The sequence below is a fragment of the Stegostoma tigrinum genome, chromosome 33 (genome assembly GCF_030684315.1).
Source record: "Stegostoma tigrinum isolate sSteTig4 chromosome 33, sSteTig4.hap1, whole genome shotgun sequence".
Lineage (NCBI taxonomy): Eukaryota > Metazoa > Chordata > Chondrichthyes > Orectolobiformes > Stegostomatidae > Stegostoma > Stegostoma tigrinum.
In genome coordinates this window covers 28,691,907-28,711,394 of record NC_081386.1, presented here as the reverse complement: position 1 = coordinate 28,711,394, position 19,488 = coordinate 28,691,907, and the positions used below count along the sequence as shown (strand labels likewise).

The 19,488-nt window shown below is 41.7% G+C and overlaps 1 protein-coding gene across 2 annotated transcripts in view; it reads left to right on the top strand.

Moving 5' to 3' along the window:
• paqr5b (progestin and adipoQ receptor family member Vb) overlaps window positions 1-19,488 on the top strand; it is a 102,817-nt gene that overhangs the window by 34,841 nt on the left and 48,488 nt on the right. For both annotated transcript variants that reach the window (XM_048563106.2, XM_048563105.2), the window contains exon 2: window positions 18,052-18,277. In XM_048563106.2, coding sequence (XP_048419063.1) covers window positions 18,227-18,277 — 51 coding nt within the window. In that variant the 5' untranslated portion in view covers window positions 18,052-18,226. The remainder of the gene's footprint in view (window positions 1-18,051; window positions 18,278-19,488) is intronic.

Sequence of the window (19,488 nt, the reverse complement as noted above, 5' to 3'; positions counted from 1 at the left end):
GATTCATACATGAGGACAACCAGATTCTTCTGTATCCCTGAGCTCCACAATTTCTCACCTTTTAGATAACATATTCTTCCTGCCAAAAGGGACAGGTTCACCCATATTGTACTCAACGTCTCCACTTGCTTAACCAATGTATAACTTTTTGAAGCCTCCTAACGCACTTTGCTACCTATCATAGCAGTGTCAGCAAATTCTTTTTAACCTACATGTTCAGATTTGGCATTTACACACCCCCAGAGCAGGTAGGACTTGAACCTCCTAGCTCAGGGATAGGGGCACTACCACTGTGGCTCAAGACCTTCACATTGTCCTTTTGGCTAAGCCATTCATACATCATGAGGACCTCGTACCAATCCCTGTGACACATCAATCATTGCATCTTTCTGACCTGAAAAAGACCCAGTTAGCCTACTTTGTGCTTATGTTAGTGAGCTGATCTTCTATCCGTGCAATATGTTACCCGCTACACCATAAGCTTTTATTTTCCACCATAATCTTTGGCATGGTGATCTAAAAACAATGCATCTGCACATTCTCCTTTGTCCACGACACATTAAAATGCCTGACTATAGTTTCTTTGATAATAGTTTCTAACATTTTTCCTATAACAAACAGATGCTAAGTTAACCTGCCTAGGGTCTCACATTTTTGTCTCTGTTTTATGAACAAAAAAGTTACTCTTGCTATCTTCTAATGTAATCAACCTGCTCTTGAATCAGTAAGTTTTGCAAAATGATATGCTTTTAAAGTAAAGCAAAAACAAAACTTGCATTTCAGAACCACTGGTCACTCCATAATGTTTCACAGCCATTGAAATGCTTTAAACACAAAAATTTTCTGATCATCCTGGTATTCCACACCTCTGGAGCAGGTGGGATTTGAACCTGAGACACCTGGCTCAAAGCTAATGACACCACCACTGCACATCATGAGCCCTCACTGCTATCAATGCAAGTGTTAAATCAAGACCAGCAGCAGCTGCTGATGACTAAATGAAATTAGTGGCACTGAATAATATGGAAAAGGTTAAGTCCCACTCCATTGTATCACCAGTACTTTACTGAGAGAGTGCTGCACTGTTGGAGCAGCCAACTTAAGGGTGAACTATTTTCCCCTCTAAGATTCTATAGCACTTGAAATAACTGCACTGAAGCCTGCATCCTATCACTAAGTCACTCTTTATTGTGCATTGTAACCAGCCAGCTTGGATTCAGCCCCCTGAACTCAGGAGACTCTAAATCCCCTCTTTATATTGGCCAAACAGGGCTACCTGATTGGCCCAATTTAACAATCACAACCAAGGATCTTGTAGTCCATGAGATTCAATGAGAGGCCCTGGTTCCAATCACTGCAGTAATGTTTTAGCCAACTTCTCCCTGGTCTCCTGGATAATATTTACACCTCAATTGACTTTACTGTAATAGATTATCTGATCATTTATTTCTATTATTTGCTCTGTGCTGCGCAATATCCTATGTTAGAAGAGTGGCTACATTTCAGTAATGCATCATTGGTTTCGAAATTCTTTTGAGACATCTCAGTGTTGTGAAAAATTTTACATAAACGTATGTTTGTACAACTGCATCAAGAACATAAATACAGAACCCAGCGCATTTCAGCCCATCCTGAAGTGCATTCAGTAACATTCCATCCTGTAACAAAGAATGCATTGTGCCAAGCATGGTCCCTGAGGCTGGGACTCAGCAGGGTTTATACCTGGGAAGGAGGTGATCAAATGGTCTGAAGGCTCCTTTATTCAGGAAAAGATGTACTGGCATTGTCAGCAGTTCAGAGGAGGTTCTTTGGGCTGATACGGGGGATGGAGGGAGCGTCTTCTGAGGAGTGGCTGAGAAGGTTAGGCTTATGCTCAATGGGGTTTAGAAGGATGAGAAGTGACCTTATGGAAACATATAAGATTCTTAAGGCACTTGACAGGGTAGATACAGTAAAGTTGTTTCCCTTGTAGGATAAATGGCATAATCTCAGAATGAGAAGTCCTACATTTTGGACAAAATTGAGAAAGAATTTCTTTCCTCAACGGGTAGTGAATCTATGGAAGCCTTTACTGCTCACTAGGTTGGTTTATCAAATATATTCAACGCTGAGAAAGACAGATTTTTAACCATGAAAGGAATCAATGGTAATGGAGACAAGGCAGGAAGGTGGACTCGAGGTTTGTCAAGATCACCCATGGTCTCATTGCATGGTGGAGGAGATTTTATGGGCTGAATGGCGTGCTTCTGCTCCTATATCTTCAAATCTTATGGACAGAATGGACAGCTGTACCTGTACTACCTCTCAATCCTTTTTGGTCACCATTGTAGCCTGAAGCTAGGATATTTGAGATGCAAATGATGTGTTGCATATTCATGACCTCACAATGAAGTAGTGACATCAATGCTGCTTACTATCCCAACATCACTATTAATGGATTTTACAAAAGATGCATCAAACACACAAATCTTTAACAGAATGTTTCCTGAGGGTCAGTTTGGGGTGGTTTGTATTCTAGTTTGCTTGCCTACTATTGATGGTTATTTTGGAATATCTGGATTTAAAGCTCTTTGTCTGAAGTCTAGATGTGTGGGAGGTCTGCCCCAATGTTTAAAGAATGGGCTTTATCGGGTTTTTTTTAACATCTGTGTTGTCAGCAGCTGAAGCTCGGAAATGTAAAAAGAAAATGGTACGTATGCCCGGTCAGATGCACAGCATTGTCATTCTGCTCTTGACTTCACTCTCACGCCAAGCTTCTCCTCTGCTCCTGTGAAGATAAGTTGATTCCCAGTGTCACCCAATAATGCCTGTGGACTTGGACTTTTCACTGAAGTAATAGATTTAGAACTGTGGCTCATCCAACCTCCCCTCGCTCCCTAATTGTACCCTTCCTATTACAGCATTTAACTTCTAATTGTTTCTTTTGTAAAATACTTTATGCCGGTGCCCTTTCCTTCTTAATCCTTTTATGAGTAGAAACAGTTTCTATCTATGTACTCTGTCCATATTCCTCCTGATACTGAAAACTTCTACCAAATAGATTTAAAAACACATTTGGACATGTACATGAATAGGAAAGGATTGGGGATATGGGCCAAATGCTGGCTAGATTAATTTGAGATATCTGAGTCAGACCAAAGGGTTTGTTTCCATGCTGTGTGAATGTATGAATCTAAATCTCACCTTAGTCTTCTCTCCAAGGAAAACAGATCCAAGCTCTCCAGTTCCTTTATTGGAGTTTCTGGTACATTGAGCCATTCAGCTCCTTTGTCTTCCACTTGTCCTCCTTGACCTCCTTTTTCACCCTTTTCCATTTACTCCACCACTTTCTTCTTCCTCCAACCATTTTATTTGGAATCATCCCCACACTGATCAATCCTCTTCTCCATCACCCCCTGTCAGTCACTCTTCCAAACCTGTTGAACTGAATTTTTTCACCAGTCCTTGTCTGCTACATAGGTGATTCTGCTTCTTCTTCCTGGCAGACCCATCTTCAGCACGCACATCAATGCATTTCTTCTCTCTCTCTCTGCAGTGTACTGTTTCAATCTTCTTCTTGGCTTGCCACAATCTTTATTGACCTGCCCCACCAAAGTGCTGCTGCCTCATTTTATCTTCTTCTGTTACTCGATCCACAACTCCACCTCAGCGATCGCTTCTCGTCAGTATCCAGTCATTTGTTTCTCTCTTTATTGATGCTGCCCCTGTTTCCACAGGCTGGTCTCATAACCGTCTTATAGCTTCTTCCTGTCAATTCAGTGATACTCTCATATCACACAGCACTCCACCACATGTCTTCCAATTCTTTGATTTGATTTATTATTGTCACATGTGCCAAGATACAGTGAAAAGTATTGTTTTGTGTGCTGCCCAGACAAATCATACTTTACCTAAGTACATCAGGGTAATAGAAGAGAATGCAGAATATAGCATTACAGAGACAGAAGGTGCAGAGGAGAATCAACTACTCCTACCAGAGCTAATCCATTGTTCCAAGCTTCCACGTTGTACTAACATTGACCTCAGGCACTTGTTATCTCCCTTCTCCAAGTCTTCACCCATAATCTTTACAGCTTCACTCTGATCCTCTTCAGTTGTATCAAACCAGTAGTTCATATAGTGGACCTTCGGTCTCCTTATATTCATACCCCTGTTTATCAAGGAACTCCTCAAGCTACTTGGTCACGTACTCATTGCCCAACCATACAGCTCAATGTCATCCATGGAGGTGGCACTTCCCGTCTCATTTGCTCCATTATAACATCTATGGAAATCAGAAAGATGAAAGAGCTCAATGAAGGTTTGAAAAGCATTATTTAGATTCACATTTTTACCCAACAAATTCCAAAGATGGATTTACCTACTTTCTCTGGGAGAGATATTTAATTCTTGTTTTAAAGTGTTTATGCATGCAAAAGTAGCTTGATACATTTTATGGAAGTTGTGATATTGCGCTATGTAGATGCAAAGCTTTCTTTTAATTAAAAGGTAGAAACTGAAGTAACTTCACAGAGGCCAGTATCACATCACCAAGTCGCTCTTTATTTCTGCGTGGCAAGTCCTTGACATTGATTCAACTCTCTCAGAGTGAGCAGAACCTCTGACACTCCTGTTCATATCTGTCAGCCAGGGCTCCCTGATTACACCAGATTAATGGTGTCAATCAGGGAATCCATATTCTATGAGGTCCACCTGGCTGACCTTGTTACAGTCACTGCAGAAACCCACAATCAGCAACAACATTGCATTATGTTAAAAATTGACATGGAAGTCACTTAAGTACATTAGTGTCCCTTTAAGAAGCCTAGTCATTAATGTGATGCACTTATTTGTTTTGGCTCATGGAGACACCAAATATTTGGACTGAAAAGCTTATGTCTGGCCAGGATAGAGGAAACAAAATTTTCCAGAAATAATCAGGCTTCATGAGCGGGAGGAATGAGTAAAAATGTAACTGTGCCACACTTGAACGAAGGAAGTCAGTTTTACAACACAGTATGGACCCTGAGTGGTGATCAGCATAGAAGTATGAATGAGAGTTAATTGAACATGCATTTCTTAAAAACTACAGCCAGGCCTGTCTGGAAGTGTTCTGATGCCACAAACATCTGTGAGTCTTCCTTTCCAACTGTTTTGTTGCCTCTCACGTTCTTGAACTTTGTGGGAAAAAAAAGTGTTTGCAAAAGTTATTTAGGGAAAGTGAAGAATAAAAGTGCACATGCTGTCATTCACCAGTGACTCGGGATTTCTGTTGTTACAATTTTTTTGCTGTGTGCATATCAGCTGCTATAATTGTCTATGCCACTGGGTTTTATCAGTGCTTTATTGTCTGTGAAAACTTTGAGGGGTCCCTGAGAGTTGTGAGAAGATGCTGAGCTTTGGTGGATTGTAGCACCTCCCACTCTAAGGGTGAAAAAGCTGCACACAATCAGCCAGAGTGTGCCAAGTGCAACCTGTATTTTCACCTAGCGTTTCTTAGCTCCTGTGCAACAGCCTCCATAGCTGGCCAAACGTGTGCATCTCTGCGCTCCACCAATCAGCCCGCTTCCACTTTGCCAGCCTTAATCACTCTGCCATTAACAGAGTGCATTCAGCAGCCAAAACCATACACTCAGAAATTCCCTTGCTAAATTTCTCCACCCCTCTGCTACAACCCCCTCTTTTTCAAATAGCTCCTCAAACCCTTCTAACTCTTCAATCAAGCTTTTGGTCATTTGCTCCTTTCATGCATTGGCATCATGTTTTGTTTCAACCCTTGTGAAGCACCTTGTGACATTCTTACTATTTGGAGGCGCTGGACAAATGGAAGCTGTTGTTATTACCCAATCTAACCTTTAGGATAATAGTGAAAATGGCTAACAGGGATTCAACTTCCAAGTGATCATAATGCTTGGGACTTTATGGATTAAAGTGACCTTTAATAAGGACAAGGTCTAACTTAAAATAGCGGTTGTGAAATACCTGACCAGTTTCAGACAAAGTCATGAAACTATCAGCAAACAAGAATCAGTCTGTGCCAAAACTAACATTGTTAAAAAGGTATGAAACTCAGATCTGTGTCTCCTGGTTGATTCACAGCTTCTTGGATATGTTCCCGAATCAGCTGGCTCAGAGATGTCATAAGACGCTTTCCCCAAAAGTGGGATGTGAACACAGGCTCCCACCTCACAGTCAGGGACATAAACACCATGCCACAAAATCCAGTCACACCTTCTTGAATGCGATACATTGGGACAAAAGTCACCTGCAGATCATTCAGCTTGAAAGTACAATGATACCAGACAGAAGAAGCCACAAATAATCTATGTCAACAGCTGTTTTTGAGCAGCAGAGGACACAGATGGAAAAATGGATTTGTAAGCATTAACTGAAGTATACTCTCTCTCTCTTTCTTAATCTTGAAATTAGTGCCCAGTAAAAAACAGCTCAACTTAAAATAACAACCATTCATTGACAACACAGATCTGTGCAATCTTTGCCGCAGTTATGGACGTAAGACAACAAGAACAGTGGGAACTCAGGTCATGCTTGCAATTCGAAAAGTTTAGGAACTTCAAACAGCTGTTACCTTTACCTTCCTGCCTGTAGTAAACAACCTCTCTCTTATGGATATTACCTGTGTTTGTGTATGTGTTTGATGTGTTTTTTAATTTATTTTCAGTGTGGTAGGTAATAAGATTCCTCTTTGTAAGTTTGTTCCTTCATTTTGATCTTGTCAATTACATTTTATTTGAAATCTGATAGATACATGCTAAGAAAAACAGTGAAAATATTTGTTACAACTGATTGGCAAAGGGGTTAAAAGAGGGAAAACAATTTGCCCCTCCTTACCTGGTCATTACACCCTATCCTTGTATTCCTTTCTCCCTCATGTAGCTTGCTAACTTTCCCTTAAATTGCTTCCATATTTCATGTGAGAGCAAATTTCACATTCCGAACATTCTCTGGGAATGATGTTTCTACTGAATATTGAATCAGATTAATAAGTAGCTATCTTACATTTATCACTTTTAGTCAAGTGGAAACATCTTCTTTACATCTTCATAATTTTGAAGACCTCAACCAGGTCTTTCTTTTAGCCTTGTGGTTAGATCAATGTATTAAAACAAATAAGGAATATTGGAACCCTGATTGATACACAAATTCTAGTGCTTTGTTTCTTATCTGGGATGGTGTAGCTGGTCTGAATTAATTTTCAGTTTACTATTGAGCGATCCCTATCAAGCTGTCAAAAAAGTCTGCCAATCCGAACTAGTTTTCAATTGTTTCAGTGATAGTAGGAACTGCTGATGCTGGAGAATCTGAGATAACAAGGTGAAGAGCTGGATGAACACAGCAGGCCAAGCAGCATCAGAGGAGCAGGAAAGCTGACGTTTCGGGCCTAGACCCTTCAACAGAAATGGGGGAGGGGAAGGGGATTCTGAAATAAATAGGGAGGAGGGGAGGCGGATAGAAGATGAATAGAGGAGAAGATAGGTGGAGAGGAGACAGACAGGTCCAAGAGGCGGGGATGGAGCCAGTAAAGTGAATGTAGGTAGGGAGGAGATAGGTCAGTCCAGGGAGGATGGACAGGTCAAGGGGCTGGATGAAGTTAGTAGGTAGGAGATGGTGGTGGGGTTTGAGATGGGAGGAGGGGATAGGTGAGAGGAAGGACAGGTTAGGGAGCCAGGACCGAGCTGGGTTGGTTTAATCACAATGTGGACTTCAAAAGCTTCAAAATCTCCCATCCCCCTAGCACATCCCAAAACCAGCCCAGCTCATCCCCGCCTCCCTAACCTGTCCTTCCTCTCACCTATGCCCTCCTCCCAACTCAAGCCCCACCCCCATTTCCTACCTACTAACCTCATCCCGCCCGCTTGACCTGTCCCTGGACTGACCCATCTCCTCCCTAATTCCCCATCTTCACTAACCTTTACTGGCTCCATCCCTGCCTCTTTGGCCTGTCTGTCTCCTCTCCACCTATCTTCTCCTCTATTCATCTTCTATCTGCCTACGTCCCCTCCCTATTTATTTCAGAAACCCCCTTCCCCTCCCCCATTTCTGAAGAAGGGTCTAGGCCCAAAACATCAGCTTTCCTGCTCCTCTGATGCTGCTTGGCCTGCTGTGTTCATCCAGCTCTACACCTTGTTGTCTCTACTTTTCAGTTGTACTGTATTTGATTATGAGAATCTGGTAACTAATCTATGCTCACTGTGCTTGATTGGTTAAGCCTGGGAGTGTATTCTGAGTCAATTAAAAATAAAGTTCTAAGAGTTGCAGACTCGAACTGAGGAATGGAGAAGAATTGCAAAGCATTGTGATGAAACTTGTTGCACATAGGAATTAGTGTTATCTGTGCATAGAACTGAAATATATAAACTAACAGTGCAGAATCCCCATGGAAGAATGATCATTGGGTGTGCAGTGATATTCTTTGAACCCTGCGTTAAGCATGAGTCAATGCCTTTGGGAGAGGTGTGGAGATCACAAGCAAAGCAGTTATTGGCTTTCCCGAACTCAGAAATTAATCTCTTCAATTTTAACCATGGTACAGTGACATTCGTTATCTCAAGTCAACTCTGTACTTAGAAGTCATTGCCTGCTCTTTGGCTTAAACTCTCTCAGAAGCAGTTGGACCAGGCAATAAGGTGTTGCCTACTGTTCAAGTACAGTGGCTGCTTTAGACCTGTACCACCCCTCCCTCAGAAGGTGGGCTGATTGGACAGAGATTACTAGGCTAGCAGTGCTCCTTATTTACACTATAGGCAGATTTACTGTTGTGGCCAGTTGCCCCTGGATGGCACACAGGAAACAAAGGTAGCACGGAGATAGCTGCAGGAGCGCAATCTCGAGCTGAATGTTACGCTGCAGTACTCAGCTGACACGCAGCCAGGCAAAAGTCTGCTGATATGTGTCATCACACTATACATTGGCAGAATGAGGGGCTGTGGGAGCTGTGAGGCATTAGCAGCTTAACTTGCATGATGATAAGTAGAGGTGGGTGTTGATTTAAAAAAAAACTGAGAAGCAAAGAAAATCAGTGCAGAGAAACAATCTGTGCGGCTTTATTATTCCAGAGATTCTACTACCACTTAAAGGGGCTGTCCCTTTTATAATTCTGTTATGGGGCTCTCATACATATTTTGAGAAAGTCAGAAATCACCTGAGAGAAGGGCTAAATTTCAAAGGCTTGTGATTTCAAATAAACCTGTTGGAGTACAACCTGCTGTCGTGTGACTTCTGACTTTATCCACGCCAATCCAACAGCAACACCTCCACATCATATTTTGAGATAGATGTTTTGTATTTGAATAGGATCTTCATGGTCCAATAGCTATGGTAAGTAGATAATTATTATATGCTGATTTGGGAATGCGACTCTCTATTGGGTTTGGATTTAATAACCTCTTAATGAAAGGGTCCTTAAAGCCACTCAAGTGAAAAAGTGAGTTTACTTACAGTGGAGCAACCATTATAATCAGAAATTACAAGCAAAGTGATAGAGTTTTTAGTATCTGGTAAATTGTTCGGAATAGATTAAGAAGCAGGTGAGTGAGAAAGGAAGCCTGGGAATCATTTTAGTTCACCGTCGTAAGAGGGAGGAAGTGCACTTGTCACAACCTCAGAATGGTACCAGTGTTGTTAGTGCAGGGCCCAGGTTCAAGGGAGCCTCAAAAGATTCCACACTTATCATTGGAATGGCTAGAGCATGAGGAGGTCGTTCAGCCCATTGAGACTCTTGTTGGTTTTCTGCAAGAGCTGGTCCAGCCCCTCCCTTTCCAGATAGCCCTGCAGGTTAAGATTGCCCATCCACGCTGACGTGACATTTCAGACAGATCCAGGGACACACCACTCTTCCAATAATATCTGAATGGTTTGGATATGGCAACCGAAAACTAGGATTCTGCTCCATTTTCAAATTATTGGGAAACTGCTCCATAACACCAGAGTCTCCAGTTCCAATCAGCTCAGATGGCTACTTGAGCCGAAGAATTTTTCTCATACCTCAGTTATGTCTGAATGCCTAAAGTCAATGGGCAGGAACAAATCAGTTTGACCTCCAAGTGTAACCCACACCAGAAAACATGCCTTCTGCTGTAGTTCCCAAAGCCAAGATCTTCACTGTCCAGCAGGAATAACTAAATTACAGAACTGTTACAGTGCAGAAGGAGGCCATTCAGCCCATCATGTCTGGGGATGCTCTCCAAATGAGCTTTTGAATTTGTGCCATCTCCTGCCTTGTCCTTGAAAACTCATATGTTCTTCCTTGTGAAATAAAAAGCAAACACGAAAACTATCTTTAGGGAGGAGGCAATGCCCTGGTGGTACAATTGCTTGACTTGGTCCAGGAAACAAAGCTAATGTTCTGGGGACCCAGGTTCAAATCCTGGGTGGAATTTGAACTTGATAAAGAATCTGGAAATAAGGGTCTATTTATGATTGTGAAACTATTGCCAATTGTCAGAGAAAAAACCCATCTGATTCACTAATTTCCTTTAGGGAAGGAAATCTGCCATCCGCATCTGGTCTGGTGTATATGTGACTCCAGACCCGCAGTAGTGTAGGTCTCATTGCCCCCCCAATTCTGGGATAGGCAGTAAATGCTGCCTGAGCCAGAGACACTCATCTCCCATGAGCGAATATAGAAACATAGTCACCCTTCTGCCTCCGACTGACTTACACCATCCTATACATCCCTGTTCCATCACTATTGCGGCATCAAAAACTTGGAACTCTGTCTAAACCATGCAGGGGAGGGAAAAGGTGTAACCTCACTGTAAAGACAGCAATGGGGCTCAAAGCTAGACCATAACCCCCTTCACAAAGACCAAAATAGATGATGGGGGGTGGATGGTGTGAATTAATTTGCCAATATCACCCGCATCCCCAAAAGTGTTACACAACCCAGTAGGTAGCCTTGTCTTATTCTGAGGGGTTGCAGATGTTTTTGTTTGGTTGGTTGAGTTAAAGATGTGTTTATATAAGGCTGCTTGTTTATCTAAGGTTTCAGGAGAAGGTGCCCCTAGATCAGAATTTCCATTGCTGTCATATCCACAAACCAGTCTAACAGAAGGTTCAGCACAGATCCCTTTCCTCTGTGATTCCAGCCAGTAATGTACCGGTGTAAAAACAACTCTGAGAAAGAAAGCACTCGGATTTCAGTTGCCCAAGCTCACACCGGAATTCCACTTCCCAAACTCTCTCTGCCCCCTTACAATGCTGTATAAAACCCACATCTTTGGCTGAGCTTTTAGTCCCCTTCATTGATATTCCATCACATGGCTTGGTGTCAAATTTTGATTGCTAACACTTCAATGGAACATCTTGAGACCTCTTACCGCTTGGAAAGTGCTATGTGAATATAGGTTGTTGCAATTATTTAATGCTTTTCACATCCCAAAGCACTTTAACGTCAATGGAGTGCTTTCCAAGCAGCCACTGTTATAATTTAGAGTAACCCTTCAGCCAATTTGGTGAAATGACATGATAGCCAGATAACCAATGACAGTGGCATTGATTTCCTCTGCTACTGACGGAGAAAGGGAGTAATGTGTTCATCCCTTTTTATCTATAAACAAATATATCCCAAAAAATAATGATCACATTTCAGTGAAAATTGGTGCACCAATTTGGTTCAAGGAAAATGTGTTTTATCTTTAGCAGTTAAGGACTCCCTTCTCATTAGGAAATCGGGCAACTTGCTTTTTTTATTTTGATATGTTATGGATTATTTTAGTTACACTGTTGTTTATTATTGGCTTGTCTCAGTTGCAATGATGGAATTTGTCACCATTGTCAAAATATGAACAGAGTTTTAAGAGCAGGTTATTGGGTATGGATTGTTCTGTAGCCTCCTTAATGAGCTTGGAATTCTAAATAAAACGTTTCTTTTTTTCTCAGCTTTGTGAGTCAGATCATCAGTGGGGCAGGGATGACCCTCAAGGAGAAGCTGTGTCTTTTTGTAATAATGTTGAGTTAACATGCTGAGATGCAGATATGTAGTCTGCTGATTATCATTTTCACTTATTTTTAACTGTGTCCGTCAGTACTCCCGAACCCCTGTAATAAATGTCTCCAATGAGACTAAACAATACCATTCAGATGATACTTGAAATAATTAGTTTAGTAATAATCATTCCTTATAAATCTTTCCCATAACGGAAGAAAAATGTGTGAGTGGTGAAGGTGCTACAACTGGTCGCGTAGTCTTGGATAAGTAGGACACGAATCTTGCAGGAAACTCTTGTACTCATCCTATTCAATCGTCTCTGCTGGAAAATGAGCATCTGAAAGTTAGGTGTGGGCAAGACCTTCCCATGGTTGAATGGTCCACTGACACCACTGGGTAGACTCAAAAGTAGTGGAGCGTTAATTGGGAGAGGGTTGAACATATCAAAGAAGAATATACTTCATCAACCTCTTGTGGCTAATGTAATACTTGTTGGCATGTGACTGTTCACTCGACCCACAACTGGAGTGTGGTGTCCAAGGGAAATCTGGCAGAAAACTGAGCACATGCAATTACGCCATGAGGGGGCATTTAATCTTCTTTAGAAATAAGGCCCAGGATGGATAAAAGCTCTCATAGAGCAGTTCCTATAGCAATGACCACTTAAAGTGTCAAATCTGTTTTTCTCTGATCATTCTTTCAATCCAGGTTACAGTCATTAAATACCTGAAACTCGCCTACCTCCAGTAGCTCATTGCAGCAAAATATGGGAGCAACATTCAACAATGACAGCAATAATGTCATTATGGAAATTCAATCTGAAGGAGAACCAAACAAAATATGTGACTCTGTTAGAGAACTTGGCAAAGGCCTGTGACATGTTATCATCAGGCTCTTTAGATAAACAACTGATACTAAGAAGTGCTTGTGAAAATTGTAAACTGGAAAAGATCTATTCAATTTCACAGTTATCTACAATTACACACCATCTGGACACAGCAGTTTATTGGGTTACCCTTGCTAAGAAAATGGACAAATTGGAAACACTTTTCAATATTCTCCTGGGCCAGGAAAACTTGGTGACATGGCTCGTCAAAGCATTCCAAGATAAGAAATTGTTCAATTCAGGCCTCTTGAGTATCCCGAATTTTAACTGCTCTACTTATGATAGATGTGTCTTCAGTCTTCGAGATCCCAAACTCTGAACTTACTTCTGTAAGTCTTTCCATTTCTGATACAAACAAAGAGCAAAAGTAGGCCATTCAGTCCCTTCAACCTGTTCTGCCATTCAATAAGTTCATGGCTGATTTGATCAGATTGTAGCCACCAATCCACATTGTCTCCTACCCATACCTCCCAACCCCAGTAACATTTTACCACCTTGCTAAACAAGAATCTGCCTTCAAAATATTCAAGGACTCTTCTTCCACCATCTTTTCAGGATGACAGTGCCAAAGATTTAGTCTGGTAAACTGCTTACAATACATCTACGTTTTCCATGAAAAAAGCTAATTGGTGTGGTGGACAGTACTCCAGATGTGATCGCATCAGTGCCCTGAAAAATTGAGGCATAACCTTTTGATATTCAAACTCCTCTTCCCCCAATAACACACTCCTTAAAACCTGACTCTTGATTAAATTTTTGATCATCGGTGCTGATATCTCCTTCTGTCCAATTTTGCTATCCAACATACCTTAGAAGTTTTATTTCTGTGTTAAGTATGCTATATAAAGACCCAGAGATAACACGGTGTGAAGCTGGATGAACACAGCAGGCCAAGCAGCATCAGAGGAACAGGAAAGCTTGACATTTCGGGTTGGGACCCTTCTTCAGACAAATATATAAAGACCTAGTTGCTTTTGTAGCAATCACCATTACAACACTGATTTTAAGCTTCATCCCTATATTAGCAAGTTCACTTTAAGTAAATAGGGCTGTCAATGAAGCCCAGTAGAAAGTGCTGCATTTCAAATGATGAAAAGACCAAGTTGGAGGATCTTGATAATGAATTGTTACAATTACAGATGTTACAGTTTCCTCAGGATTCTCAATCAATCCAAGTACGAAGATGGGCAATTTATAACTGATGGCCTCACTCATAAGACGTAGGAGTAGAAATTAGGCCATTCGGCCCATCGAGTCTCCTCCTCCATTCAATCATGGCTGATAAGTTTCTCAACTTGCCTCCTAGTTAAAGCTGTCACTCAGCAACACTGTCAGCTCTAAAACAAAAATGAACATTCAGCTGGATGTTGAGTGTTTGGAACGGTGTGAAAAAAATGTGATTGTGACTTGACAAGTGGTTTTCTATCCCTGTAGATGACCTTGATGGAATTAAAATTCAACAGTTATGTAAAATAAGCTGCCAGTGCATTTACCCCCTGTTTTATACAAATGTAGAAATTCAAGCTGTATCCCAGTGAATATAAAATATATTAATTGAACCATTCCAGGTCATAACTAATTCTCAATTCGAACAGTGAGCTTTTTAGCGAGATGTGAAAATCACTAGCTAGACCAGCATTTATCGCCATCCCTATTTGCCCAGAGGGCAGTTAAAGGTCAACCCTGTTGCTGTGCATCTGGAGTCACACATAGGCCAGACCAGATAAGAATGGCAGATTTCCTTCCCTAAAGGATCAGAGGGGTTTTTTTTAATGAAAATTGACAGCAGTTAGACACCATTAGGCTGGCTGTTCATATCCTAGCTCTATGTTGGGTGCCATGGTGGCTCAGTGGTTAGCACACCTGCCTCAAAGCACCAGGGACCCAGGTTCAACTCCACCCTTGGGCAACTATCACTGTATGTGTTTCCTTTGGGTGCTTCAGTTTCCTTCCATGGTACAAAGATCTGTAGGTTGGGTGGATTGGCCATGCTAAATTGCCCATAAAATTGCAGGCTGGGAAATGCAGGGATAGAGTAGGGGGGTGAACTGGGGTGGGATGATCTTCAGAGGGTTGGTTTCAATTCAATGGGGTGAATGGCCTTCTTCCATACCGTAGGGATTCTATGATTTTAAAATTGAAATTAAATCTCACCATTTGCTAAACTGGGGTTGAACTGTCATGTCCTCAGAACATTAACCTGGGATTATGGATTACTAGGGCAGTAGCATTACCACTACCTCATCAACAACTTTCCTAAATGTTGTCTAGTCAGTTACTGAACTGAGGGAAGTGTTCTTGTGGCTCAGAAATACTGTCCCTACCTCTGAGCCAGGAGGTTAGTTCAAATCCTACCTGACCTGGAAATGTGTCGTGCTATGTCATGTCTGATCAAGTTGGTTGAAAATATCTATGAGCCACATTCCATACTTTTGAGACCAACATATGAAGTCATCCTTGCTGATTCCACTCCTGACTCTAATTTTAAGATTGTTCCCCTTGTTTTGAACCATCACACCAGCTAAAATAATTCATTAACTATATCTGACCTTTGACAAAAAAAAACTCAATGAAACACAGACTGTCTTCACTCCACCAATGATGCTATACCGTCATCCATCTAGATACAAGTTTTAGGATTACTTCCATTATGATATGTTTTAAGATAAAAGATAGCATTAAGATGTTTGTTCAAACGTAACTTTCTTTTTTTGTCCAAGCTTTTAGTCACCTGCCCTGATGCTGCCAACACAACTCTGTGCCAAATTTTCTTTGTTAATGTTCTGGTGATGTGCTTTCGGAGATTTTACACTGTTAAAGATGCTATATAAGTGGAGGTGGCTGTTGTTATTTCTGATTGTGTTAACTCCACAGTTTTCTCTACTCCAGGGAAGACAAGAGAAGCCTATGCCATCAACCTTTTCTGACCTGGGACTGCTTCTATGACCATGTTTTTAATTCATTCTTAATAATAGGAGAACATCTATTTCTTACAACTGCCCTAATTTTATTATTTGGCTAGGTGACAATCTTGTCTGCGCAGTGATTTCTATGATCCACAGCAGCTATCATCTTTAAATAGGAGATGGGAGACTGCAAGGTCAAGAGAAGGGGATATATAAATTATTGGATAAATGCTCATTTACAGAGGGATGTTGGACTGGGATCGAGAAAACTCCCTGCAATTCATCCAGACCAAGCCAAAACAACATCAAAGTCTGGAAATGTTATGTTTTAAAATGATTTATGGCTTCCAGACCTCTTCTGAATGCATTCGGTTTTCTTGTGAAGAGAAATACAAAGAACTTCTAGTCAAAAATAGAATTGGCTGTGGATTAAAAAGTTGAGAATTACAACAAGTGTTCACTGACATGTTGCTCTATTAGTATTTTGGTCTGAAAGAATTCCTGGAGACAATGAGCATTGAACTGAGACTGACTGTTCTTGATGCATTTGACCAAGTACCGCACCATAATGTAAATAAAGGCAGTGGGAATCAGGAGCAAAAATCCTCACTGGTTGGGGGAAGGCAATGGCCTACTGGTATTATCAATGGACTATTAAACTAGGGACCCAGGTTCAAATCCTGCCATGACAGATGATGGAATTTGGATCCAATAAAAATCTGGAAATAAGAGTCTAATGAAGACCCCCATGAATTAATTGCCAATTGTTGGGGAAATACCCCATCTGATTCACAGATGCCCTTTTGGGAGGGAAACAGCTGTCTTTGCCTTGTCTGGCCTACATGTGACTCCAGACCCACAGCACTATGGTTGACACTTAACAGTCCTCTGGGCTGGATAATAAATGCTGGCCTGGCCAGTGATTCCCTCATCCCATGACTGAATAAAAAAAAACAGTGCAGAAAGATGATTGTCCCACCCAAAAGGCCTTCTCTGCCACAGAAGGTTGAGGCCAAAGCAAGGAATGTTCTTCAAGAAGAAGTTCAAATGGTTTTTAGGGTTAAAGAGATTTATGATATGTGGAGAAAGTAGGAACTGGATAATCAGTCATGGTCATTTTGAATGGTGGAGCAGACTCGAAGGGCTGAATGGCCTGCTTCTATTTTCTATGCTTTTTAATCACATAGATGGCCCAAAGATGACTGTTTCTGTCACAGCGTAAGGGCATTAGGTGTCTTGGACAGAGGGGATGTGGGCGTTCGCACCAACTCCCTAAGTGATAATGGAGGAGAATTAAGTTCTGGCCATTTATCTTTGAAGTAGAAACACACCACTCAGGAGTGAAGTCAGGCAACATCTTATTACACAAAGGCTGGTCGAAATCTGGAACCCTCTTTTTCCAAAAAGACTGGGGTCCATTGGCGTTTTTAAAGATTCTGAATAAATTAATAATTTCAAAATGAGAGTGGAAGAGAACTTGAGGGGAATAATCCTGCAGGACTATGGCGATAAAGCAGAGGAATGAGACTGATTGCTTGGAATATTCAATTGGAGGCTTGCATGAGCACATTAATTCGAATAGCTTCTTTCCATACCACCGTACAACTCTGTCATCAGGTTTTTGTGTGGTATGTTTATCAGGGATAGGAAGCAAGACTGAATAAATAGAGCTGAGAGACATTTAAATTCTGGGCTTGACTGAACAGTGAAGCAAACTAGATGAGCTGAATGACTCCTAATTTTTCCAGTTTATTCCCCCCACCCCACAGCTTGGATCAGCAAAGCTTTGAGCTTGTGTCCTGAAACTCAGCGGACTGAATCAGTGCAGACTAGGAGTCCAGTTCAGGAATGCTGAATCTGTAACATTTAATAACGTTCTCACCCATCGGGTCATTGTGTGAACTGAAAGTGAAGGATTATAGGCATTCCTCAATCCAGTTTCATTGCCAAGAACTGAATCACCATTTGAGCTTCTGTTAGAAAATGCACTGGTAACTTAATCCATGACAGTTATAAATTGTATGCAGACTGTAAAACTATCCTCTTTGTGTGGCTCCCCAGTTATTATCTGGGAAACAGTTGAACGATTAATTTACATTCTCTGGTCAGCCACTGATCCAGTTATGCTGGCATTACAAAGCAAGCTCTGTGGAAAAACCAAGACTGAGTACTGCAAGAGAAAGAGAGAGAGAAGCAGAGAGAAAAAAAAAGCTGTAACGAATTGATATAGGAGTGGCTTTCCAGTCAAAAGTTAAAATGTCTTTGGTACTTGCTCGTATCAGTGTTGCTAGAGCAATGACACGTGTACGTGCTTTCTGATGTTTCCTTAGGCCAGATTTGCTGCAGCCACGGTCAAGTGTGGAAGAGGAAACTGATGTGAAGATCCTGGAGGTCAGGCCGTTGCAGTAGGGAGGGAGATTGCAGAGAGGCCAGTGCTGTCAGTGCACATTCAACGAGTGAGAGGAAGCTGACGCATTGAGTGAGAAGAGCAGAATAACTTCAGGGATGCTGAGTTTAAAGTTACCTCGTCTGTTCAGCATCAATCAAGTGCCAAAAGTAGGTGAATTTTATAACCTGTTGTCTGCTTTCATGTATCAACTGCATTATGATTCTAAATTCAGTTTATAGAATCCCTACAGACCCTTTGACTCAACAAGTCCTCACTCATCCTCCACAGATCATCCTGCCCAGAGCCATCCCCCTACCCCTACTCCTTCCCTATAACCCTGCATTTCCCATGGCTAACACACCCAACCTACACATCCCTGGATGCAATGGCCAATCCACCTAACCTGCACATCTTTGGACTGTGGGAGGAAACCAGAGCACCCAGACAAAGCCCACACAGACTCCGGGAGAACGTGCAAACTCCACACAGACAGTTGCCTGAGGGTGGAATTGAGCCCAGGTCCCTGGCGCTGTGAGGCTGCAGTGCTAACCACTGAGCCACCGAGCTGCACATTTTATAACAAAGTGCTTTATCAAACTGCTTGCCACGGTAATAATGAGCATTATTTTCCTCTTCACCATCAAAAGGCTTCTGTTTTCTAGGACCTTAATTGACATCGACATAAACAAGGCAGCTTCTGGGCTTTGGAGATTGTGGAGAATTAAATCCTTGTGTTAAAGTTTGAAGCTCCCCAATTCTCTGAGCTTCAAGTCCTGTCTCTCGGGACCCACCTGAATTAGCAGCAGCACTCAGGGGCATATGTCACTTGGCTATGTCTTTTTCTCTTTGGGTTGTGATCTGAACTTGTCAACCTCTGGAAAAACAAAACAGAAAATGTGGATTGAAGTGCTGGTGTTTATTCCCATTATGCTGCTGAAAGAACTGAAGTTCGCATTATCCCTTTGAGATCTTAAAAGTAGGGTAAGGGAAAAAAATAACTACACCTGAGCAACGGTCACCTTACAGAAAACAATCGCATCTGACACCAAGTTATCAAACATTGCATTAGGGAGGCGATGGCCCATTCATATTATCACTGGACTGCTAATCCATAGACCTAGATAATGTTGTAGGATGAGATAGTAGGAAACACAGGTGCTGGAGAATCTGAGATAACAAGGTGTAGAGCTGGATGAACACAGCAGGCGAAGCAGCATCAGAGGATCAGGAATGCTGATGTTTTGGGCCTAGACCCTTTTTCAGAAAATGCAAAAGTTTCTGAAGAAGGATCTAGGCCCGAAACATCAGCCCTCCTGCTCCTCTGATGCTGCTTGGTCTGCTGTGTTCATCCAACTCTACACCTTGTATTCTCTCATGT